The sequence below is a fragment of the Heteronotia binoei genome, chromosome 13 (genome assembly GCF_032191835.1).
Source record: "Heteronotia binoei isolate CCM8104 ecotype False Entrance Well chromosome 13, APGP_CSIRO_Hbin_v1, whole genome shotgun sequence".
Classification (NCBI taxonomy): Eukaryota; Metazoa; Chordata; class Lepidosauria; order Squamata; family Gekkonidae; genus Heteronotia; species Heteronotia binoei.
Genome location: NC_083235.1, coordinates 68,671,131 through 68,695,890, shown reverse-complemented (window position 1 = coordinate 68,695,890; position 24,760 = coordinate 68,671,131). Strand labels below are relative to the sequence as shown.

General features: G+C 45.6%; 1 protein-coding gene across 1 annotated transcript in view; it reads right to left on the bottom strand.

Moving 5' to 3' along the window:
- The window catches only part of ITGB4 (integrin subunit beta 4), a 132,022-nt gene that overhangs the window by 54,588 nt on the left and 52,674 nt on the right, over positions 1-24,760 (bottom strand). The window contains 12 exon segments of the mRNA XM_060253022.1: positions 11-69; positions 1,187-1,290; positions 5,336-5,521; positions 9,276-9,309; positions 10,921-11,027; positions 13,582-13,701; positions 15,364-15,493; positions 17,786-17,884; positions 21,256-21,359; positions 23,136-23,166; positions 23,168-23,277; positions 23,280-23,347. Of these exon segments, the coding sequence (XP_060109005.1) occupies positions 11-69; positions 1,187-1,290; positions 5,336-5,521; positions 9,276-9,309; positions 10,921-11,027; positions 13,582-13,701; positions 15,364-15,493; positions 17,786-17,884; positions 21,256-21,359; positions 23,136-23,166; positions 23,168-23,277; positions 23,280-23,347 (1,152 nt within the window).

The window sequence follows — 24,760 nt, the reverse complement described above, 5'->3', positions numbered from 1 at the left end:
GTTCACTCACCTGAATTTTGTCTGCTGAAATTTGTAGGCACCAGGGATAGTTCTGTAAATCTCATTCAGCTATGAAGAGCACAAAAGGGTTATTAATTCAGGCTTCTCAAAGGGAAGAAGTAAACATGAAAAAGTTGTGGTGTCAATGAAATCTTATTACTAGCCACACAAATATTGAATGACCACTGTTCTGCAATTCGTTGGAAGTACAACTAAAACTGGGTCTCCCATTAAAATACTTTCCTGTGGGCAAGACCCTACTATGTGTCTGCTAAAAAATGTCCCCTTCAGCAAAAGCTCCAGTTCTCCCTACAATTTCCCTGCTGTTTTCAAGCTAATTAATTCATTTCCTTCCTCCTGAGATTTCCAGGTACCCTTCCAGCACTCATGAATCAATGGTTAATTATCAGGTGTTGTTCTTTTTGGGAAGGAGGGGAGCTTAAACATTTTGCCTTAGAATCTAACATTCTTTTCCACCAGCTGAAGCCACTTCTGCATGCGGAGCAAGGGAGAGGATTTTCAGCCATTCGCCTGACCAGAGCACAGCAGATCCCCTCTTTACCTCTGAACCCAAAATCAAGAAAAGGAAGTTCACATTGGGTGCACTGGTGACTTCTACACCGGGTGTTTGAGCCAGTTTTGATGCAAATGGAAAGTGGTTTAATTTTCCTGCTTCCACAAAATATTATGACATTTTCAGGTACCTTCCAGCTTTCCCCTGGCTTTGCTACCTTTGCTCTAAAACCTATTTTACTATGATCTTTTTGGAAACTCAGCAAAGTTGGGTGGCTGGCACATGGACTTCAGATCTTTCCCAGTCTTGTCCACATGAGTGCTAGTTTCCCTGCCAGGTCTCCTTGAAGCAGCTGTTTCCCATCCTGTACCAGCAGGGGGCTTTTCAGAGGGTCTTTAAAATTGGTATGTGGCATATCGGTACAGTGTTTTATTCAGTTACTAGCGTCCTCGCCAAATTTCATCCAGTGAGGGGAGGAAATGGCTAGGCTGGGGCAGGTAAAAGGCCAGGAAACCCACCCTCTGGAAGCTCTGTTGCCAGTGCACTTAATCAACAGCTGCAGCAGCAACAATAGAACCACTGAGAATCGTTGCCAGGTGGAAGTTACCAATATTTTTTTCTCCTACCCCTTAATAGCAAACATGACAGTCATCGTTACTTCCTGCGACATACATGCTCTTCCACGTCTTTTTGCAGCTGTTGGTGTTCACGGCTATCTGGTTTTGCAAGATTTTGGGTGTAGAGCCGGGCCAATCTGAGAGACAACCCATACGGAACTAGAAATTAAAAAAAAAAAAGTGTCCATTTCCCTTCTCCCCACGGTTGTTGGCAAGAAATACCAGGCTGAGACACAGTACAAAGCAATGGGACTGCAGGTCTATTCGGATTGTTTTACGTACTTAATGCAATTTTAAGTCCCATGGCTGGGATCCTGCACACAGTTAAACTGTTTAAAACCATTTTAGTTTTAACTGATTTAATTTGTTGAATAGCATGGAAACCTTAATTCAGATTTGTTGATTCTGAGGTATATAAAATTCTAAACATCTGGACAAGTTCATGGATCCGCAACATCCGTACTAGATTGCGTTGGCGATGGCATATATCAGCAGCTTTGATACCATCGATTATAGCTTCTTTCTAGATTGCCTATCTGGGCTGAAGACTCGGAGGCACCATTCTGCAGTGATTCTGGGGGACTGCTGCCCAGCCCCTGGGCCTTTGGCCTGTGGGGTCCCACAAAGTTCCATTTTAACCCCTATGTTCTTTGACATCTGCATGAGATGACTGGGTGAAGCCATCCACAGAGATTTGGACTGGGTTGTTACCAATATGAGAATGAGACTCAGCTCTGTCTCACATTTCCAGCTGATCTCAGAGAGACTGTAGAAGCCCCGATTTGGTATCTGGAGGCAGTTTTGGAGTGGATGCAGGCTAATAAAGATGAAGATGAAGAAGATATTGGATTTATATCCCGCCCTCCACTCCGAAGAGTCTCAGAGCGGCTCACAATCTCCTTTCCCTTCCTCCCCCACAACAGACACACTGTGAGGTGGGTGGGGCTGGAGAGGGCTGTCCCAGCAGCTGCCCTTTCAAGGACAACCTCTGCCAGAGCTATGGCTGACCCAAGGCCATGCCAGCAGGTGCAAGTGGAGGAGTGGGGAATCAAACCCGGTTCTCCCAGATAAGAGACTGCACACTTAACCACTACATCAAACTGGCTTTGAAGCGTAATCTCAACAAGATGCTACTGGTGGGTGGAAGGTCTGATCCAGGATTTAAGGTTTCACCCTTTCTGGACAGGGTTGCGTTCCCCTTGAAGGAACCAGTCTCTAATCTGGGGATGCTCTTGGACCAATTGCTGGATAAGCAGGTGGCAGCTGTGGCCAGGAGTGCCTTTTGCCAGGTTCATCTTGTTAGCCAGCTGTGGGCCTTCCTGAAAAGAGAAGATCTGGCTGCTGCGCTGCAAGCCCTAATTACACCTAAGACTAGATTACTGCAATGCGTTCTACATGGAGGTGTCCTTGAAAAGTTTTCGGAAACTCCAATTGGTACAGAATGCTGCAATCAGGCTGTTGAGTGGAGGGGGGGTCATAGGGACTATACCACTCCAATCTTAGCCCATCTACACTGGCTCCCAATTGGTTTCCAGGCAGAATTCAAGGTGCTAGCCCTGACCATCAAAGCTTGATATGGTTTGGAATCAACATACAGGAAGGACTGCCTATTCCCTTATGAACCTGCCTGACCATTTATCTTCAAAGTCCCTGCTTTGGGTGTCTGCGTCTTGTGAAATTAGGTGGGTGGCAACCTGGGAGAGGGCCTTCTTGGTCCAAAGCTCTGGAACTCTCCCCTGGGAGATTTGCTTGTCCCTTTCTGTTGCCATCATCTGCCAGCAAGTAAATACTTCTAGTTTAGCATTTTCTCTTTCCCAGCCAATGCTTCAATTGCTGCTTTTATGTCTTTTGTATGCAGTTTAACTCTGTTTTAATTGTTTTAATGAATTGTAATTTTTTTGGGGGGGTGATTTTGATGGTTTTTAAAATGTGCTTTTATCATGTATGTTTGAAATTGTTAACCACTTTGATGGTCCTTGTGAAGGCAGAAAGATGAGATGAATTTTGTAAAGTAAATAAATAACATCTGTCATGATTCCAGATAATGCACTGGGTATGGTTGTGGAGAAGTCCTGTCCTACAGGCTATCACCTTGAGGTGATGGATGTTTCTATGAGATGATGGTTTGATTCCCCACTCCTCCACTTGCACCTGCTACCATGGCCTTGGGTCAGCCATAGCTCTGGCAGAGGTTGTCCTTGAAAGGGCAGCTGCTGTGAGAGCCCTCTCTAGCCCCACCCACCTCACAGGGTGACTGTTGTGGGGGAGGAAGGTAAAGGAGATTGTGAGCCGCTCTGAGACTCTTCGGAGTGGAGGGCGGGATATAAATCCAATATCTTCTTCTTATCTGGGAGAACCGGGTTTGATTCCCCACTCCTTCACTTGCACCTGCTGGCATGGCCTTGGGTCAGCCATAGCTCTGGCAGGGGTTGTCCTTGAAAGGGCAGCTGCTGAGAGCCCTCTCAGCCCCACCCACCTCCCAGGGTGTCTGTTGTGGGGGAGGAAGGGAAAGGAGATTGTGAGCCGCTCTGAGACTCTTCGGAGTGGAGGACAGGATATAAATCCAATATCTTCTTCTTCTTCTTCTATGCCTTCCCATTTCCACAGTAACCCCAGAGGTTTCTGTGGCGGGTGCCGAATTTTGTGAACAAATGTGCCACACATCATGGAAGGCTGCAGTGACTGATGAGAACTGTGAGCATTGCACTTCTCCTTCTTACACCAACAGAAACCAATGCAGTATATTTGTATGTGCAGCCAGATTTAAGGATGAGTTTTTCCTTTTGTCTGGCGAGCATAATTTTCACCAAATGTCATTAATCTGTGACTCCAAAGAGAGGTTTGAAGATGTGCAATCTAAAATTCTGCTTGCAAAAAAATCATTCTGTCTCCTGTGCCGTTGCCGTCCTTCTGGAAAGTCTGCTGCTTGTTTTTGATACATTTCTCATACATGATTGTACCGTCAAAGAATGCATCTGAAGAAATCTCCTGTCTTAAGTGGACCATAAATAGCATAAAAAAATATGAAATAAATAATGTCAAAAATCCTCAACGTAATATTTTCAGATTTGAGGTCTTTTGATTATTTTGAAAAGAGCCCCGTGGCACAGAATGGTAAGCTGCAGCACTGCAGTCCAGGCTCTGCTCACAACCTGAGTTCGATCCCAGCGGAAGCTGAGTTCAAGTAGTTGGCTCAAGGCTGACTCAGCCTTCCATCCTTCTGAGGCAGGTAAAATTACCCAGCTTGCTGGGAGTAAACTGTAAAAATGACTGGGGAAGGCAATGGCAAACCATCTCATAAAAAAGTCTGCCATGAAAACTTTGTACAGGGGATTCCCTTTTACCTTTAATGATTTTGAAACAATGAAAATTCTAACCAGCAATTGAAGATATGAAGATATGAAGCTGCCTTATACTGAATCAGACCTTTGGTCCATCAAAGTCAGTATTGTCTTCTCAGAGTGGCAGCAGCTCTCCAGGGTCTCAAGCTGAGGTTTTTCACACCTATTTGCCTGGACCTTTTTTTGGAGATGCCAGGGATTGAACCTGGGACCTTCTGCTTCCCAAGCAGATGCTCTACCACTGAGCCACCGTCCCTCCCCTGACCAGCAGTGGCTCTCCAGGGTCTCAAGCTGAGGTTTTTCACACCTACTTGCCTGGACCCTTTTTTGGAGATGCCGGGGATTGAACCTGGGACCTTCTGCTTCCCAAGCAGATGCTTTACCACTGAGCCACCATCCTTCCCCCAATTAGCAGAGCCAGTTCTGCCATTAGGCAAACAAGGCAAATTAGGCAAACTAGGCAATTGTCTAGGGCACCGGCCTTCTGGGGGCACCAAATTGGGTGCCCCCCACATGACTCAGTGACCTGGGCCATCCAGGTCAGGGAGCAATTTCAAGTTTTGTGCTTTTCATTTTCCCCACAATTCATCTGTTTTTGAAAAGTGTGTGTGTGTGGGGGGGGGAATGCCAGAAGTTAGCCTTGCCTAGGGTGCCAGATAGGCTAGGGCCAGTCCTGACAGGTAGTCAATGTCCGTTCTGGGTAGTATTCATGCGATGGGAGAATACCATATGTATGCCTTCAAGTCTGAATCAGTAACAGATTACGAAGGGACAAGGGCTGCCATTTCCCTACCATCTCTGGCTTCAGTAACAGGTCACATTCCGCCCAGCGTTTTCTCCATCTCTTAAAAAATGTCACTTACTCATATCCTTGGGATTGAGAGCTAGGGAAGAGAAGCCTTGCTTGTGCACATTGTTGTTGATCTTCCAGTGGACGGTGTCTCTGCCTTTCAAGTTGCCGGTGCGCACCATAGGAGTGTCTAGGTGATCCGAGGACATCAGACTCTGCCTGAGCAGATAGTGGTCTTCCTTGAAACCGACAGTGCGACCTTTAGAGGAAGTAGTAGAGTTTGAATTTACACTTCTTAAAGCCTGGCCCCAAATTTCCCATAATTCAGACCGAGTTAGTGGAATAGGATGAGTTCATTGTCCAAGAAGGAATTCCTTACTTCTATTTCATACCTTAGAAAGTACACATGAAGCTACCGTCATACAGAGTCAGACCACCGGCTACTCCGTTAAGTACTCCAACCACAGCAGCTGTCCAGCATCTCAAGCTGAGGTCTTTCCCATCACCTACAACCTGAGCCTTTTAATTATAGATCCTTAGGATGGAATCTGGGATCTCCTGCATACACAGAAGATGCTCTGCCACTGAGCCACAGCCCTTCCTCATGTTCATTCCATATAGAAATATTTCTAGTTGGGTGAAAGGAACTAGGTGGCTAGCATCAGGCTTCATTATATTATCTCACTACTTAGAAGAAGAAGAAGAAGATATTGGATTTATATCCCGCCCTCCACTCCGAAGAGTCTCAGAGCGGCTCACAATCTCCTTTACCTTCCTCCCCCACAACAGACACCCTGTGAGGTGGGTGGGGCTGGAGAGGGCTCTCACAGCAGCTGCCCTTTCAAGGACAACCTCTGCCAGAGCTATGGCTGACCCAAGGCCATGCTAGCAGGTGCAAGTGGAGGAGTGCGGAATCAAACCTGGTTTTCCCAGATAAGAGTCCGCACACTTAACCACTACACCAAACTGGCTCCCCTTATCTGATCCTTGCCACCTATGAGCTACAGGATACTAAAATTGCAAAATGCTCAACTGACCTTTCTTCATACCTGCTTCACAAGTTATGCTTTTAGCATATAAAATATTGTACATGCTTTTTAAATAGTACATTTGATGTTCTAAAATACATATATGCAATATGAGTGTACATCACAGAGTGCTGTTGGGGGAGTTCTCAAAGTTAGCAACCCCCTACCCCTACCAGTCTTGGTCCTTTGTCTCTAATACGGCCCCTTACGCAGGCTCAGACAGTCACACTGATGCTTTTGTACTATCAAAGGCTAGCTAGAAGTGAAACAAGCAAGGCTAAACTCATGCAACAATATAAACTTTGTTTGGAAATAAAGTTAACCTTTAACACAGAACAGAATTCCGGGGCGGGTGGCCTGATGGTACCCACAAAATGCTTATACAGTAGCCCTTCTATCTTAGCTCTACTGGCAATAAAGTAAAAGACAAAATAACAGAAATCCCTCCCCCCAAAATGAGAATTCTCGGAGTTGTTAAAGCATTTGTTAAAGGTATTTCTGTTTGAAATGCAATTTTATGACTCAGTTTGATGGATCTTTGGATCGAAATGAGATTGAGAGAGCCTTTTGTATGAAAACAAAATCATAACTTTATTATGACAGGGATGGGGGAACTGGGATAGAAAACAACAAACTCTAAGATCTCTAAAGAGCTCCGACACTGGAACAAACCTAGCGGGGAATCAGCCTGGGACTTCATTCTCAAGGCAGAGCGAATCCTGTGTTCAAAGTCCCACCATGCATTGCTTCTGAAAAGTAATATCAATCTACCGCTTAGTGTCATGGGTGCTGGGGACCCTGCAGAGGAAGATGAGTCTGCCAAGGAAACTATACCCCTGCCACCTGCACCAGTACCCCTGCCTCCTGCTGGAGAAGATCCCAGCCCCCCTGCCTCGCCCTCTCGGGTGGCTCGTGTGCGTGACCGCCTCCGTCAGGACCTCAGGGATCGGAGGAGGGCGGCACGCTCACAAGCAAGACGCTCCCTGAGCCCTGAGTTCTTTTTTTTTTTTTTTGCAATATTTGCTTTTATTTAATCAACAAACAAATACAGAATTGTACACAGAAAAAAAAACATCCTATTAGAGGTGGATTATGGTATGCCACCATTGTTGTCTTTAACCACTTAACTCGATTTAGTTTTTATCAATAAACGTTAATTGGGTTCAAAACATCACCCTCCTTCCAACCAAATATATAATTTTTCCCATTTCTTTATCGCCTCACATTTTGACATTCCTCTTACCAAGTTTGACAAAACATCCATTTCAGCAATATCTAAAATCTCAGAAATTACATCATCTCGAAGTGGGACGGCCTTTTGTCTCCAAAGTTTAGCAAAAAGTATCCTGGCCGCTGTCAAAATATAAACAGCAATATACTCGTCTTCCCGCGGAATCTCGTTTCGAACATAAGAGAGCAGAAATATCTCTGGCTTCAGTTGAATGTTCACTTTTAACAGTCCTGTTAGTAATCTATGTATCATAATCCAGTATTTTTTGGTTACTTCACAGTACCACCATAAATGGAAAAAGGAACCTAAACATTGACCACACTTCCAACATTTTGGAGAGTAGGAGGGGTTTATTTTATTCAGTTGGACTGGTGTGATATACCACCGATGGAAAAGTTTAAAAAAATTCTCTCTAAGTCTAACTGGTTTTATTATGCTTTGGTTATTTTTCCATAAGAGAGACCACTGTTCTAACGTGATGTTTTTCTCTAGGTTCTTTGCCCATTTAATCATTGCCGATTTAACCACCCCATCCTCCAATTTCCTTTGTAACATGTAGTTATATACTTTCTTAATCATTTTACGTGGACCCGAGACCAAAATTTTGTCAAAATCGAAATTATACTTAGAAAAACCTGAGACCCTATCCTTGTTATATTTTGTGGTAATTTGAACCATTATCCACCAATCCAGATAGAATCCTGAAGCCTCCAGCTCCTCTTTCTTTCTCAAATTATCCTTGTTGTCTAGTAGGTCTGAATATCTAATCAACTTTGCTGGGCACCACAAATGAGGATGGACCGAGGCCTCCTCAGGTGAGATCCATCTGGGAGTTTTTTCACCATAAATTTTATTCTTGAGCCCTGAGTTCTGAGAGGATTCTGGCCCTTCTAAGAGCAAGGATGCTTGAGTTGTAACAGGATCCTGGCTGCCTCCCAGAGCCAGCAATTAGCCCAAATGGGCAACAGCCAGCAGAGGGCTATATAGCTGTGGGCTTTGGGAGGAGGCTTTGTGGAAGCAACTAGTCATCTCCCTGACGTTCTAGCATCCACTCCGGCTTGACTTTGGTTCCTGACTCCCTGACTTTGGCTTTTGACTTCTGGACTCCCTGACCTCGGCTTCTGGACCTCGGACCTGCGATACTTGCACAGTGATTTGGATTTGGCACCTCGGACACTCCTGCTTACTGGCTACAGACCTCGGACTGCCTCTGGACTTTGCCTGACCCGGCCCCAGCCTTCTTGAGAGAAGGGTTTGGAAGAAATATAAATAAATATATGTTTGAATATAAATAAATATATGCATGAAAACAGACTTCCACAACTTCTCTGCCATACTCCAAGACATCGTTAAAGACTCCAGCGAGAGCTGTGGCTCCATTTTGCCCTATAAGATCATCGCACTGAACTTGATCCTTTACAATTCAGATATTGCATCATTCAAGATTATGCATATGTTTGACGATGTGAGGTCCCAGGTTTTTGATATCTCCAAAAACAGACTAATGAAATTCCATTTGTTTAGACTTTCTGTTATGTTTATGGACAGCTGTTGCCTAGTAGAGTTCAGGTTAATAGTACTGGAGCAGACGGGTCTATCGGCCAAACAATGCATGACAACACCTTCAAGTTTGTATTGTCTCAGCTGTTGTCAACCTTATTCTAGACCAAGATCCTGCCCTTGGAAACCCCACAGTAAGCACACCATTCTAACATTTATGGCCTCTCCAAAACCCACATATAAAGAGAACGTACCTCGTGCACAGCAGGGCAGCAGGGCCAAACATGCCTAAGGGATAAAAAGAAAAAAAAATAGTGTATAAAGTTTTTCACATGACGCTACCAGTCAGGGAAGGTGCGTGAGCCCACCTTCCATCCTGCTTCAACATCTGCTGGGTATAGCAGCATAAACTAAAATTTGGGCCACTAAACCTTGCCTGTTCACAGCTCACTGCTCCTTCCTATGGGGCGTAGTTCCTGCTCCTACCATTGTTCTATGAGTCCTATGAACATATGAGCATATGAAGCTGCCTTATACTGAACCAGACCCTTGGTCCATCAAAGTCAGTATTGTCTTCTCAGACTGGCAGCAGCTCTCCAGACTCAAGCTGAGGTTTTTCACACCTATTTGCCTGGACCCTTTTTTGGAGATGCCAGGGATTGAACATGGGACCTTCTGCTTCCCAAGCAGATGCTCTACCACTGAGCCACAGTCCCTCCCCTAATATGAACATATGAAGCTGCCTTCTACTGAATCAGACCCTTGGTCCATCAAAGTCAGTATTGTCTACTCAGACTGGCAGCGGCTCTCCAGGGTCTCAAGCTGAGGTTTTTCACACCTCTTTGCCTGGACCCTTTTTAGTTGGAGATGCCGGGGATTGAACCTGGGACCTTCTGCTTCCCAAGCAGATGCTCTACCACTGAGCCACCGTCCCTCCCCTAATATGAACATATGAAGCTGCCTTCTACTGAATCAGACCCTCGGTCCATCAAAGTCAGTATTGTCTTCTCAGACTGGCAGCGGCTCTCCAGAGTCTCAAGCTGAGTTTTTTCACACCTATTTGCCTGGACCCTTTTTTGGAGATGCCAGGGATTGAACCTGGGACCTTCTGCTTCCCAAGCAGATGCTCTACCACTGAGCCACCGTCCCTCCTATTTCTGAGTCTCCCTTATAACTGCAGCATTTTCTAAGTACCCTCTTCCTATTGCTCCTTTGCATTTAGGACATAGTAAGCTTTGAGAGAACACTACTCAGGCTACATTGCTATCAGTTCTACGTGATTCCACTGCTATTTGGGTCCAGAGTACAACAATAAACCAAAAATATGTCTAATTAAATCATCATTATCAATGAGCGACTCTTCAAAACACAGCAAACCTGTATGGGTAAGATAGGAAGTGTGCAACACGGACACACTTTTACCGTTTTCGCACACAGCTTACCTTGCAGTCACAATCCTGTTCCCTCCGCAGCATCCGGTGGGATTTCCCACCATCTGCGCCGAAGTTACAGGAAGTGCCGCGGCTTCTGAGTAGCAAACGTAAACCGCTAAAACCAAGTTTATGTTTGCTACGCAAAAGCCGCAGCACTTCCTATAACTCCAGCGCAGATGGTGGGAAATCCGACAGACGCTGCAGAGGGAACACGATTGTGACTGCAAGGTAAGCTATGTGCGAAAACGGTCTATGTCCCACAAAGCCTTGATAAGATTCAGCTTCTCATTTTAGCCCTTTCAAAGTTATTGGGTAAAATTCAGCAAGTACTGGCCCAGGTTGCTTGACCCTAGAAAAACTGTTTTGCCTTCCTGGCTAGCAGCTCAAGGCTTAATAGCTCTGATGGAAAATGTTCACTTTTAGACTACAATACTGTATAAGATTTTGAAGTGGAAAGCAGACCTACCTTGCAACAAGCACAGAACTTCCAACACAGTAGAAGCAGCAACCCCAGAAGCAGCATCAGTAACATTAGCAAGGGGATAAGCCAAAGGAAGCTTCTCGCTGGGCACTCTGGAATGACAGAAAAATCCTCATGGTTTGGAAAAAGATCACAGGGACCAAACAAAATCTGGGCAGGGAAAATAAGTGAGGGGCATAAGAGAGAGAGGCAGAAGCAGAACAATTCACCAACACTTCAGGCTCCCCACCCTGTGTCCTGTAAACAGTCACGCATAATTTCCTCATTTCCTACATTTGCAGTGCCCCATTCAGATCTTGCTTGTGCTGCATGTAAGAAAGCAGCTTCAGTCTCCCTCCCTCCTGCGTGTCATTTTCCTGACCTGAAACAGTCTGGAACAGTGATATTTGGCCTCTTAGGAAAATCCACAAGTGAACATTGGGCCAAATAGCTCCCATCAAGTCACGAAAATGATATGGGGGAGAAGGCTGAAGTGCCTTCTCCATGAATGCCACAGTCAGGATCTGAACTAGGCACTAGGTGTGAAAGAACAGAGGAAAAACCTTCACCTGTCGTCTGAGTGTTACACTGGAGGTGGGATAATGAGCCCCTACCTAACCTCTGTACACCATTGTCTATAAAGATGCATCCCTGCTATGATCAGGAATCCAGTTCACAGACTTAATTGTGTCTAGAGTTATCATTAATGGTAAGGTAAGGTAAGGTAAGGTAAAATTTTATTTATATCCCGCCCTCCCCCGCCGAAGCAGGCTCAGGGCGGCTAACAACATCTAAAAGCAAACAATCAATAATACAACCTCAAGTTAACATTAAAACATTAAGACATTAAAACCATCAATACTTAAGTAACAATTCTAAATCTCGCAATAAGTCTGGCGGTATCATAATAGCAGGTCCCTGAACCAGGCCATTTTGGCATGTTGTGCATTTATAATTCAGCTATTCATCAGCGCCAACCTGAAGAGGGTAGTCTTGCAGGCCCTGTGGAACTGATCAAGGCTCCGCAGGGCCCGCACCTCCTCTGGGAGTTGATTCCAAAGGTATGGGGCCGCGGTAGAAAAGGCCCGTGTGCGGGTATTCCGAAGTTTGACTTCTTTTGGCCCAGGGATAGTCAGTCTGTTTTTCCCCACTGACCTCAGTGCTCTCTGGGGCTCGTATGGGGAGAGACGGTCCCTCAGGTAGGTCGGTCCTTGGCCATATAGGGCTTTAAAGGTGATGACCAGCACTTTGTACTGGACCCGGTATGTAATCGGCAGCCAGTGCAGTTCGCGTAGCCCCGGCTGTATGTGCTCCCATCTTGGGAGGCCAAGCAACAGCCTGGCCGCCGCATTCTGCACTAGCTGCAGCTTCCGGGTCCGGCACAGAGGCAGCCCCATGTAGAGGGCGTTACAGTAGTCCAATCTTGAGGTGACCGTCGCATGGATCACCGTTGCTAGGTCCCGGCGCTCTAGGAAAGGGGCCAACTGCCTCGCCCACCTCAGATGGAAGAATGCAGACTTGGCAGTGGCTGCTATCTGGGCCTCCATTGATAGTGAAGGCTCCAGAAGAACACCCAAGCTCTTTACCCGTTGCGCCGCCTTCAGCGGGGCACCGTCAAAGGCTGGGAGAGATATTTCCTTCCCCAGAGCGCCGCGACTCACACAGAGAACCTCTGTCTTCGCTGGATTCAACTTCAGCCCACTCCGTCTAAGCCACGTTGCAACAGCCTGTAAAGCCCGGTCCAGGTTCTCTGGGGCGGAGGCGGGCCGGCCGTCCATTAGCAGATAGAGCTGGGTGTCATCAGCATATTGATGGCAACCCAGTCCAAACCTCTGGGCAATCTGGGGAAGGGGGCGCATATAGATGTTAAATAGCATCGGGGAGAGAACTGCTCCCTGGGGCACCCCACAGTCTAATGTGCGCCTCTGGGATCGTTCACCCCCGATCGCCACCCTTTGTCCCCGATCCTTGAGGAAGGAGGAAAGCCATTGAAAGGCCGACCCCCTAACCCCTATGTCGGCGAGGCGGTGGAGCAGCAGCCGATGGTCGACCGTATTGAATGCAGCCGACAGATCTAATAACATCAGCACTGCCACACCGCCTCGACCCAGTTACCGCTGGAGGTCATCTACCAAGGCGACCAGGACCGTCTCCACCCCGTGGCCCGGCCGAAAACTAGACTGGCACGGGTCTAGGACAGAAGCGTCATCTAGAAACCTCTGTAGCTGCAGCGCCACTGCCCTCTCAATAATTTTACCTAAAAATGGTAAATTAGACACCGGTCGATAATTTGCCAATTCGGCCGGGTCTGCTGTAGATTTTTTCAGGAGGGGGCGGACCAAGGCCTCTTTCAGAGGTGTTGGAAAACGCCCCTCTAAGAGGGATCTATTTATGATGTCTCGTAAAGGACATCTAAGCTCCCTTAGATGTCCCGTAAAGGACATCTAAGCTCCCTCCCTATTAATTAATGATTAATAGATTTGATCACACCTTCATTATTAAGGGTATGCCTAGGCAGACCCCAGACTATACATATATAAAACTATACAATCTGGGATAAGAAGAGAAAGACTCGACTGTAGGGAGTAAGTGTATCTGCCAAGTGTATTCTTGCTTCAGTGCTTAACAGCATCTCTTCCCCCTTTCCTCCTTTTTCCTCTTGCTTACCTTTCTTGTTTTGTACGAGAACAGTTCTATTGCCTTCGACGTTGGGATTCTCTTCAGTGAAACGGTAAATGCAGTCATCCTCCTCGTCTTGGAAGGAACAAATTGTTTTTACCTCCCCATCTGCAGTAACATAAAACAGTGATATGCTATCAAAGCATCCTGGAAATCTCTAGCCTCAAAGCAATATTTGCTATCACCATAAAGCTGAAGAAGATACACTGTTCCGAACTACTTACAAACTACCTCAGCAATCCACAGGGCTTACACCATTCACCATACGTTTGGCAAGAACTCGTGTGGATGCTGTAAGAGGCAACAGGCTGAATTCCCTTTGCTAGAGAAAGGGCAGCTCGGACAGAAACTTGGTCCAGTGCGCTTTGTTTAATAAGATGGCCTTAGTAATCAAAACGCTTGTCCATGCTGGATTAGATCCAAGGAACCATGAATGGAGCTCAGCTCACAGAACAAAACTTTCCCATCTTTCCCCTCTTGCTGTAGCCTGAAACACTGGGCGTTTTCGCATTGACCTTACTCCGGAGCAACGTCCCTCTTCACCGCGCAGTGTCTGCGCGGATTTCGCACCAATTGCTCCGCAGAACCCGGAAGAGCCGCAAAGTCCTGCGGCTTTTGCGTCGCAAATGTAAACTGGTTTTTGGCGGTTTACATTTGCGACGCAAAAGCCGCGGGACTTTGCGGCTCTTCCGGGTTCTGCGGAGCAATTGGTGCGAAATCCGCGCAGATGCTGCGCGGTGAAGAGGGACGTCGCTCCGGAGTAAGGTCAGTGCGAAAACGCCCACTGCCTCTGGGGTTAGGGGACCCCCAGAAATGTACTGGGCACAAAGTAAGGATCTATAGCAGCAGGAGGGCATCTGTAAAAATCAACACACACACCCTTCTACTGGCAGAACTTCCTTTTCACCCATGGAAAACAAGGCTTAATGAACTGAAACCTGCCATACAAAATGTTATATCTAAGTACAAGTACAATTTGTGTTGCCACGTGCCCACAGGCACTCCAGTGTTTGGAGGGAGAATTTTTTAAAAATTCTTTGTTGGTGGCAAAACGACATCATTTCTGAGAAAACCCGGAAATGACATCACAAATTTCAAGGAATTGCCAGAAATGCTTTGATTTTTTCCCCAGAGTTTCCAACAATTCTTAGACAGGTGTTTACCATCACCAACAGTCACCTTGCCCCCACCATGTCCCTGATCCGTCTCCAAGCTGGCAACCCTAAGTACAATTAACCAGTACAATAGTTACACTGTGTAAATAAGCACAGTGAACATTATAATACATATGTAAAGTAGGTGTTGGGAGCCAATCCAGCTGCAAAGCAGGGTATAAATAGAAAAAGTTAAGAAAATAAGTGTATTGACATGCAAAGCATCCATCAGGACAAGGCAAGGCCAGTCAGCATGAGTGCTGCTGCCATGGTCTCATGCTCATTCTGAGGTCACACCACAAGTCTCCAGAGGGTGTGAAAAGGTCTACCCACACTGGTAATAACTAATCATTATTTCTCAACTGATAAGTAATGTGTTCGCATGATAAAGGAGCTCTGGCTAGGACAGCTGATCTGTGACAGCTTTCCCATACCCTAAGTTGTCATCCAGATATCACATGATGGACTCAACAGTATGAATCAGCTCTATGGCTGTTCTCAGCCTCCTTCACTGGACAATCTTTGTTCTCGCCAGTGCATTGTATACCATGACTTTACTTTGTGTAGACTCTTTGGTACATATTACACTGTCAAGCAGGCAGTGAAGTCTTTGTACCTTTTGTCAGTTCATCAACCTTTTTAATATCAAAGGAACAGCCTGTACAATTCTGCCCCTTCTTCTCTCCAGTCCTCCAAGCCTTGCATTGGACACAGCTGCGGATATCTTCACATACATGCTGAAATCCCTATTCAACAGAAAAAGGCATCCAATCAAAGAAGGACAGCATGTCAATGGAAGATTATAGAATGCTTGAACCTTGGGTGAGTGCTTGAGAGAAATATACCAATTTACCTCACCAGAGGAATGACGGAAGGAAGAAAAGGGACAAATTATCATGTGGAGTCAAAATAGAAATATGAAGTAACATATCAAATGCGTGTGATACATACATAGGCATACATTATGCATTTTGCTGAGGCCTTTTCCACATCCACATTTTTCCACACCCACGGTTTCCTGGAGAGGTGAATCTCCAGCTGATGCTCTTTGTGGCACCCCTTCTGCAAAAGGGCATTTATTTGGGGGAACTTTTTCTTGAATTCAGATTCAACCCTCCCCATGTGTTACGCATGTCCCTTGGAAAAGGATAGTATGGCTGTGTCATCATCAATGGAATCTCTTTTTCTGTGCTCATGCAATAATATTATAACACCATAACATTTTTTTAAAGGCTGGATGTATTGTGGGGGTTGCTGGCCATGGCCAGTGGTCGTCAAACTGGATACACCAGTTCATAATGGTGCTATTTTATAATTATGAAGCACGTTAAATGAGTCTTCATGTACTTCCTCAGTGATGGAATCTCCATTTTTTGCACACGTACATTAATGTTATAATATTATAACATTTATTTTGGAAAAGGTGGGTGTATCGTGGGAGACAGCATGGTTGCCACCATTTCAAAGGTCCTGTACTCCTCCTTAGTCACCAATTAAGGAAATGGCTGGTGAAGATTCCCTCAAAATTCTAAAGAAAATAGCATTCTGTTTGCAATTGTTGAAGTGGATACACCCATTCGTAACAGTGTTATTCAATAATTACAAAGCATATTAAATGAAAACACTATACATGTTGAGTTTCCATGGTTATCTAATCAATTACATAATTCCATTATTTTCAGATGTTTAAAAGACTGAACTGTCATTCAAAACACACTGGGAACCATAGGGGAAGAGAAGGTGTGTGTGTGTGTGTGGGGGGGGAACGAATAAACAGTACAATCAATACAACCTACCAACAGAAACAAAAAAAAGAAAGGGACTTCATGGATGGGCAATAGCATGCAGAAAGATACATTAAACCTCACTGCTCATTTTGTCCCTGTGCTTGTAATGCACCGATGTTATTAAGTTTTTAAAAACCAGTTTTGTAATGCAATCAAGACTATGCTGAAAAATCAGTCTGTTGTTTGGAAGACTTGGGGTGTACATGCGATGCTGATGCCACAAAAGGATGGCAGGAAACAAACTTCAATTTCCGGAATTCCACACTTGAAAACTGCGAGAATACCTGAAGGGGTTCTAATTGGATGACTGCATCTGGACCATTTATTGACTAAACTGTAATATGTTTTGTTAGTGCTAGACTCCTTTTAATTTTTCTCCTTGTAACTTTGTAAGGTGCTTATATCCACAATAAAGAATAGTTAAAAATTAAAAAAAAAAAAAACACCTGAAGGGGAAAAAATTGTGGGGAAAGCACATCTGGAAAATGCAGGGTAATGGGGCAGTAAATTTGGAGCTACTCCTGGAGCAGCCAAAAATTGTGCAGAAAGTTTTACAAGCATCCATTTAAGAACACAGATGCAGCGGTTTGTATGTGTGCAGAAATGGACTGAGTTACAGAGCAGAGCCCTGTAACGGAAAGCCTTTGTGTAGCATACTTGTCTTCCACTGCATACATAGGGTTGCCAGCAGGCCTATAGAAAAATATCGTGTCATGTAGAGGCTTAATGTGTAAAAATGCAGTGCTGAAGCTTTTCATGGCTTGAAGACAGATAACATCACTTCGCAAATAACATTCCCTTTTAAATTTATTTTTTCATTAATCAATTCAATTTATAACCCTCACCCTCTCCTCAAGCCTCTTATAAAGGGACAGGACATTTTTTTTTGCAGGCTTCTATAGAAGCCATTGACGGCCCTCCACACCCATCTTGCATCCTGCACTGTGTTCCTTTAAAACACATTCTACCTTCTATTGAAAATAACACTAACACATTAAGCTGCTTTATACTAGGTCAGTCTGGCGGTCTTTCTACTCTGAGTGGCAGTGGCTGGCTAGGCTCTCAGACAGACCATTCACATTACCTACTAGGCCTTAACTGGAGATACCAGGGATTGAACCTGGGACCTTCTGCCTGCAAACCAGATGGCATTAGAATTGAGCCACAGCACCTTCCTAGGAAAGAAAACTAAGAATATTGGCCTCTAAATACAAGATTAAAAATGGCCACCAGCATGGCCTTTTAGCTTACCAAGGAGTAGCTGACTTCACAGGTGGGTCCAGTAAAGAGGGTAGGGTTCTCACAATTGCATCTGCCACATTCACAAACCCCACGTCCGTTACAAATAATCTGCAAGAGAAAGAGGAACTAATTATGCTTCTTCTTATAGTTTATGACCTATCCAAAGATTTAAAAATGGGAGTTTGAACTTCTGGCCTTGTTTCCAAGAAGAACATTGGGTGTTTTCACATTCAGTTTGATCCAGAGTTTTAGAGTCTTCAAGTCACCTGCCACTGTTCCGCTTTAATTATTTTCCTTTTACATTTAAGTGTTTCAGTTTGTTTGTTGTTTTTTTGGGGGGGGTGTCTCTGATCAGAGGGCAGCCGAAATACCAGTGCTTAGTTAAATGTATACGATTGTTTGGAAATCGTGTCAACACTGCAAAAATGATACAAATTTAAATTACTAGATGAGGCAAGCAATGATATGTAAAAATTTCAAATGCTGTCAGTTCTCATGCAAATTACTGCACCTTGTGGTGGCTTTTGGAGGAGTCTTTCAAAACACATGAAAACATCTACAATACAAGTTTGAAACACCTGTAAAGACCAGATCAAAACTGGTGTGGAGAAAAACGTTGCAGCAGCAGCTCCAAAACTCATCTCACCGAAACAAATGTAGGTGCTTCTGGCAGCAACGATGCAAAACAGTTGTGAGAACGTTAGGTAATGTAAAAGGTGAGTTTCCAGTGCGGTGACAGAGAGTCACAAACTGCCAGTGTAAAAACACCTATTGAGAAGAGAGTCCCAGAAATGAGAAGGCCTCTTTCCTTAGACCTATGTTTAACTAGGCAAATAGATTATATTCACAATAATAGTGCAGTCAGTACCATGAGAGGCAGAATGAAGCAAACAATTTAGAATTGGAACGAGATGACAACAGAATGAGTCAAGGCAGTAGCCAAGGGTTCGGCTAAAATACATTGATTCATTGTACATGTAAATATATGTAAGCTGAGGTTGTTGTCAGTAGAGATGGGCATGAACTGTGAAAACGGAGGTTCATGAGCTTTTACCAACCTTTCTGTTTAATGAACTGGTTTGAGGTTCGTCATGCGGAGTGATTCGCAAAAGCCATTTTAAAGGGGGTTGCTTAACCAGCCTACTCCGTCAGGGACTGGGGGGTGGGGGGTGGCTTAGCTTTGCCCAGGGTTCCTCTGAGTTGCCATTCTTTTTTTTGTTTTGTTTTGTTTTCTTGGTGCAAAGGGTGGGAAAATTGAGACTGAATTCCTCTTTTACATAACAAGCATTTTGGTTAAGCATGAGTTTGCTGCTGCCAGCTTTCCCTTCCCTTCCCTTCCCTTCCCTCCCCTCCCCTTCCCTTCCCTTCCCTTCCCTTCCCTTCCCTTCCCTTCCCTTCCCTTCTTTTCCCTTCCCCTCCCCTCCCCTCCCCTCCCCTCCCCTTCCCTTCCCTTTTCTTTTCTTTTCATTTTATTCTCCACCCCCCTTCAGGTTACAGCAGAGGGATTACTCTTTGGGTGTTTTGGTTTTGGGTTGCTTTTTTGGAGGGAAGGGGCTTCAGTTTAGGGGATGTACTAAAAGGAATGACAGGATTGTCCATTGGAAACAATGGGGGAGGCTTGCAGGGTTATTGGAGATAAGGAGAGCCAGGAATGCCAATTGACTTGCATGGGCCAATTGACTTGCACAAAATGCAGGCTGATTTTACGCTGGGCAAAAGATCCAGTAATGCTGCACTTTCAAAAGTGATCATCTACATTACAATGTGCCTTGACTTCTGTCTTGCTCCAGTGTTTTGACTGTCATTTACATTTAAATTCCTGAATTGGCTTTGACACCGTTTTCAGCACAGAGTTGGCCCTGACTTTCCAAGATTACTTTTGAATGAGGGTTTTCCAAGAAGCACATTCCACAGGACCATAAAGATGATAACTTTCCTGGGAAACAGGGCAATAAACTCTTTGTTCTTTCTCAAGAAAGAACAAAGGAACTCTTAAACCTGCCCCCCTCCAGTAAAGCAAGCAAATGTGGAGGGGAAGTCCAGGAGCAAAATTTTAAGTGTAGATGAAAAAAATATACTCCGGATTTCTAGAAGGCGATTTCAGTGCTCAGAAAATCAGACCCAAACATGAATGTAGAATCAGCTGCAGAGTTGTAGGTGGCTCCTGGACTGCAGGCAAGGTGGGAATGTTTGCCCTGCCCAGCCGTCACCATGTCAGTAGTGGCTGGACCCAGGGAAAAACACAGGACTGTAGCTAGGATTTTTTAAAGGGGGCACCTGAATTTTTAAAAAGCCCCCTCCCACCTAAAAAATCCCACCACAGTTTCCCCACCCCCTCCAGCGATTAAAATCATGTGGGAGGGCTGGCCGAAGCAGCTAGGGGGGGCTCCCAGCACAATTTAAAGGCCCCGTTGACCAGCTGGTCAGCTAGGGGGGCTCCCAGCACAATTTAAAGACCCCGTTGACCAGCTGGTCAGCTAGGGGGGCTCCCAGCACAATTTAAAAACCCCGTTGAACAGCTAGTCAGCTAGGGGGGGCTCCCAGCACAATTTAAAGACCCCGTTGACCAGCTGGTCAACGGGATGAACTTCTGAACCCATGCCTAACATCTCCCCCAAACGCACTTTCCTGAGGTGGCTCAGTGGTAGAGCATCTGCTTGGTAAACAGAAGGTCCCAGGTTCAATCCCTGGCATCTCCAAAAAAGGGTCCAGGCAAAGAGGTGAGAAAAACCTCAGCTTGAGACCCTGCAGAGCCGCTGCCAGTCTGAGTAGACAATACTGACTTTGATGGACCGAGGGTCTGATTCAGTAGAAGGCAGCTTCATATGTTCATATTAGGGGAGGGTGGCTCAGTGGTAGAGCATCTGCTTGGGAAGCAGAAGGTCCCAGGTTCAATCCCTGGCATCTCCAAAAAAGGGTCCAGGCAAAGAGGTGTGAAAAACCTCAGCTGAGACCCTGGAGAGCCACTGCTGGTCAGGGGAGGGACGGTGGCTCAGTGGTAGAGCATCTGCTTGGGAAGCAGAAGGTCCCAGGTTCAATCCCTGGCATCTCCAAAAGAGGGTCCAGGCAAATAGGCGTGAAAAACCTCAGCTTGAGACTCTGGAGAGCCGCTGCCAGTCTGGGAAGACAATACTGACTTTGATGGACCAAGGGTCTGATTCAGTAGAAGGCAGCTTCAAATATTAGGGGAGGATGGCTCAGTGGTAGAGCATCTGCTTGGGAAGCAGAAGGTCCCAGGTTCAATCCCTGGCATCTCCAAAAAAGGGTCCAGGCAAAGAGGTGTGAAAAACCTCAGCTTGAGACCCTGGAGAGCTGCTGCCAGTCTGAGAAACAATACTGACTTGGATGGACCAAGGGTCTGATTCAGTATAAGGCAGCTTCATATGTTCTTCATATGAAAGAATTAAATGTGCATATCCTCATTCATGGACACTTATTGCCTGTAACTGGAGATCGCTAAGGAGTAGAAAAATACTTACCCCATTGCTGGTGAGGCAGGTCTCATTGCCTGTGGGACACTCACAGCCTGGGCCTTGCCAACCATTTTCACACACGCACTGGCCCATGTAACAACGGCCCCGGTCTGCAATGAGGAAGAAAACAGGAACAGAGATTCTTAGTGCTATAACAAGCTGGAGTGGGTCCAGAGGAGGGTGATGAAGATGGCGAGGGGTCTAGAAACCAAGTCCTATGAAGAAAGGCTGAAGGAGCTGGGCATGTTTAGCCTGGAGAGGAGGCGGCTGAGAGGTGATAGGATCACCACCTTGAAGGGCTGTCATATAGAGGATGGTGTGGAATTGTTTTCTGTGGCTCCAGAAGGTAGATCCAGAACCAATGGGTTGAAATTAAATCAAGAGTATCCAGCTCAACATTGGAAGAACTTCCTGACTGTTAGAGCAGTTCCTCAGTGGAACAGGCTTCCTCAGGAGGTGGTGGCCTCTCCTTCCTTGGAGGTTTTTAAACAGAGGATAGATGGCCATCTGGCAGCAATGAAGATCCTGTGAATTTAGGGGCAGGTGTTTGTGAGTTTCTTGCATTGTGCAGCGGGTTGGACTAGATGACCCTGGAGGTCACTTCCAACTCTATGATTCTATTATATGAACTTATGTTTCTTCCAAACAAGGGTGTGTGTGTTCAGTGCCATTAAGTCACTTCTGACTTACGGTGCTCCTATGAATTAATATCCTCTGAAACATCCTATCATCAACAGCATGGTGAAGGTCTTTAAAACTGAGGGCTGCAGTTTCCTTGAGTGAATCAATCCATTCTCATATTGGGTCTTCCTCTTTTCCTGATGGCTTCAACTTTCCTATCATTATTGTCTTTTCTAGTAAACTCTCTTCATAATGTGACCAAACTACAATAGCCTCAGTTTGATCATTAACTTTTAGGAGAGCTCAGGCTTAATATGCTCTAGATCAGGGGTGGCCAATGGTAGCTCTCTAGATGTTTTTTTTTTTTTTGCCTACAACTCCCATCAGGTGGGAGGGTTGGGAAGCCTAATTATACCCCACTGAGGTTCCTCCCCTCTTCAAATCCCAACTTTCCAGGCTCCACCTCCAAATCTCCAGGAATATCTCTAACCAGGTTGGCAAACCTACTGGTAACCTTGTACTGGACCAAATTCAAGTGAGCCTTTAAAAATTATTCTCTGATGTTTCTGTTTGTCATGAGGAATTCCACTCATTTACTTGAAACCCTTGCCGAAAATGGGGTAGTCCTTTTTTTCACAACAAAGCCTGCCTAAAGCCTCAGATTCAAAGTGACAAACTCTGAGAAAACAGTGGTTACTGGCAGAAGAACTGTCACCACAGGCGTTATAATTACAGAAGCAGATATGGGGAGACCACCCTGAGATTTGTTCCTTTATCAACATGATCCAGAATCTCCAGTTGCGAAGAGGAACACAGCAAGTGAAAAAGTTTCTCTTGCCAAAGAACATAAGAACACAAGAGAAGCCATGTTAGAGCAGGCCAATGGCCCATCCAGTCCAACATTCTGTGTCACACAGCGGCCAAATACACACACACACACACACACACACTCTGTGGCTAATAGCCACTGATGGACCTCTGCTCCATATTTTTATCTAACCCCCTCTTGAAGGTGGCCATGCTTATGGCCGCCACCACCTCCTGTGGCAGTGAATTCCACATGTTAATCACCCTTTGGGTGAAGAAGTACTTCCTTTTATCCGTTCTAACCCGACTGCTCAGCAATTTCATCGAATGCCCACGAGTTCTTGTATTGCGAGAAAGGGAGAAAAGGACTTCTTTCTCTACTTTCTCCATCCCATGCATTATGCATCCCATGCAAGAACTGTAAACAGTTAGGTTGCCGTCAATAAGGTCTCACTCACCATTGCAGAGGAACCCAGAAGTGCGGGGACAACTGGAAATTGTCATATTCACAATATGTACCCTCAAAACGCTGGGTCAGATCCTCAGAATAGCATTGACATTTCCCACATAGGCATTCGCCTCGGCCGGAGCAGGGCTCTTCTCCCCCGGCCGTATGCAAGCTGCGTTGTCAGTAGATGAAGATGTAGAGCAGTTACATGTGTCTCCCTGCCTGGCACGGAGAAAGGCAGAAAACAGTAAAAGAGCCTATAAATGACATCTTGATGAGGTGAATGTATGGCAGTTGTGGTGGGCCTGTAAATCACAACAGATGGAACTTTTAGGCTGTGCGCCTGTGGGTGGCACCCCAGTTCTGATCTTTATTGTATTTGTACAGCATAGATTGGAGGACACTTTATAAATAATAAATACAATTGTGTGCCTGCAAACAAATTCAGGGAGGGGACGGTGGGGAGGGACGGTGGCTCAGTGGTAGAGCATCTGCTTGGGAAGCAGAAGGTCCCAGGTTCAATCCCTGGCATCTCCAAAAAAGGCTCCAGGCAAATAGGCGTGAAAAACGTCAGCTTGAGACCCTGGAGAGCTGCTGCAGTCTGAGAAGACAATACTGACTTTGATGGACCAGGGTCTGATTCAGTGGAAGGCAGCTTCATATGCAGGAGGGATGGTGGCTCAGTGGTAGAGCATCTGCTTGGGAAGCAGAAGGTCCCAGGTCAATCCCCGCATCTCCAAAAAAGGGTCCAGGGCAAAGAGGTGTGAAAAACCTCAGCTGGAGACCCTGGAGAGCCGCTGCCAGTCTGAGTAGACAATACTGACTTTGATGGACAAAAGGTCTGATTCAGTATAAGGCAGCTTCATATGTTCATATTAGGGGAGGGACGGTGGCTCAGTGGTAGAGCATCTGCTTGGGAAGCAGAAGGTCCCAGGTTCAATCCCTGGCATCTCCAAAAAAGGGTCCAGGCAAAGAGGTGAGAAAAACCTCAGCCTGAGACCCTGGAGAGCCGCTGCCAGTCTGAGAAGACAATACTGACTTTGATGGACCAAGTGTCTGATTCAGTATAAGGCAGCTTCATATGTTCATATTAGGGGAGGGATGGTGGCTCAGTGGCAGAGCATCTGCTTGGGAAGCAGAAGGTCCCAGGTTCAATCCCTGGCATCTCCAAAAAAGGGTCCAGGCAAATAGGTGTGAAAAACCTCAGCTTGAGACCCTGGAGAGCCACTGCCAGTCTGAGGCCACTGCCAGTCTGAGAAGACAATACTGACTTTGATGGACCAAGGGTCTGATTCAGTAGAAGGCAGCTTCATATGTTCAAATATGATGGCTTGCGTTCTTCTCTCATAATCAGCTCTATGGGAAAGACCAGGCTTGGTTGCCCTTTGCACTGAAGTGACCATGGAGCTGTAGAGATTTGGTCCTAGAAACAAACATAGCTGAGAAACTCCTGAATAAAAACTTCTGCAGGTCTCTTTTAGTTTTTACATTGGTTAGCCCTTACAAGCCTATCGGTGGTGGGTGGTGGTGGTAGTGGGGAGACCTTACAGCAAGTGCCCCTCCAGTGCTAATTTCCACATATAAGATATTTAATCTGTTAAGGCTCCGAGCAGGCTCAGCCCCACCCTCTCCACA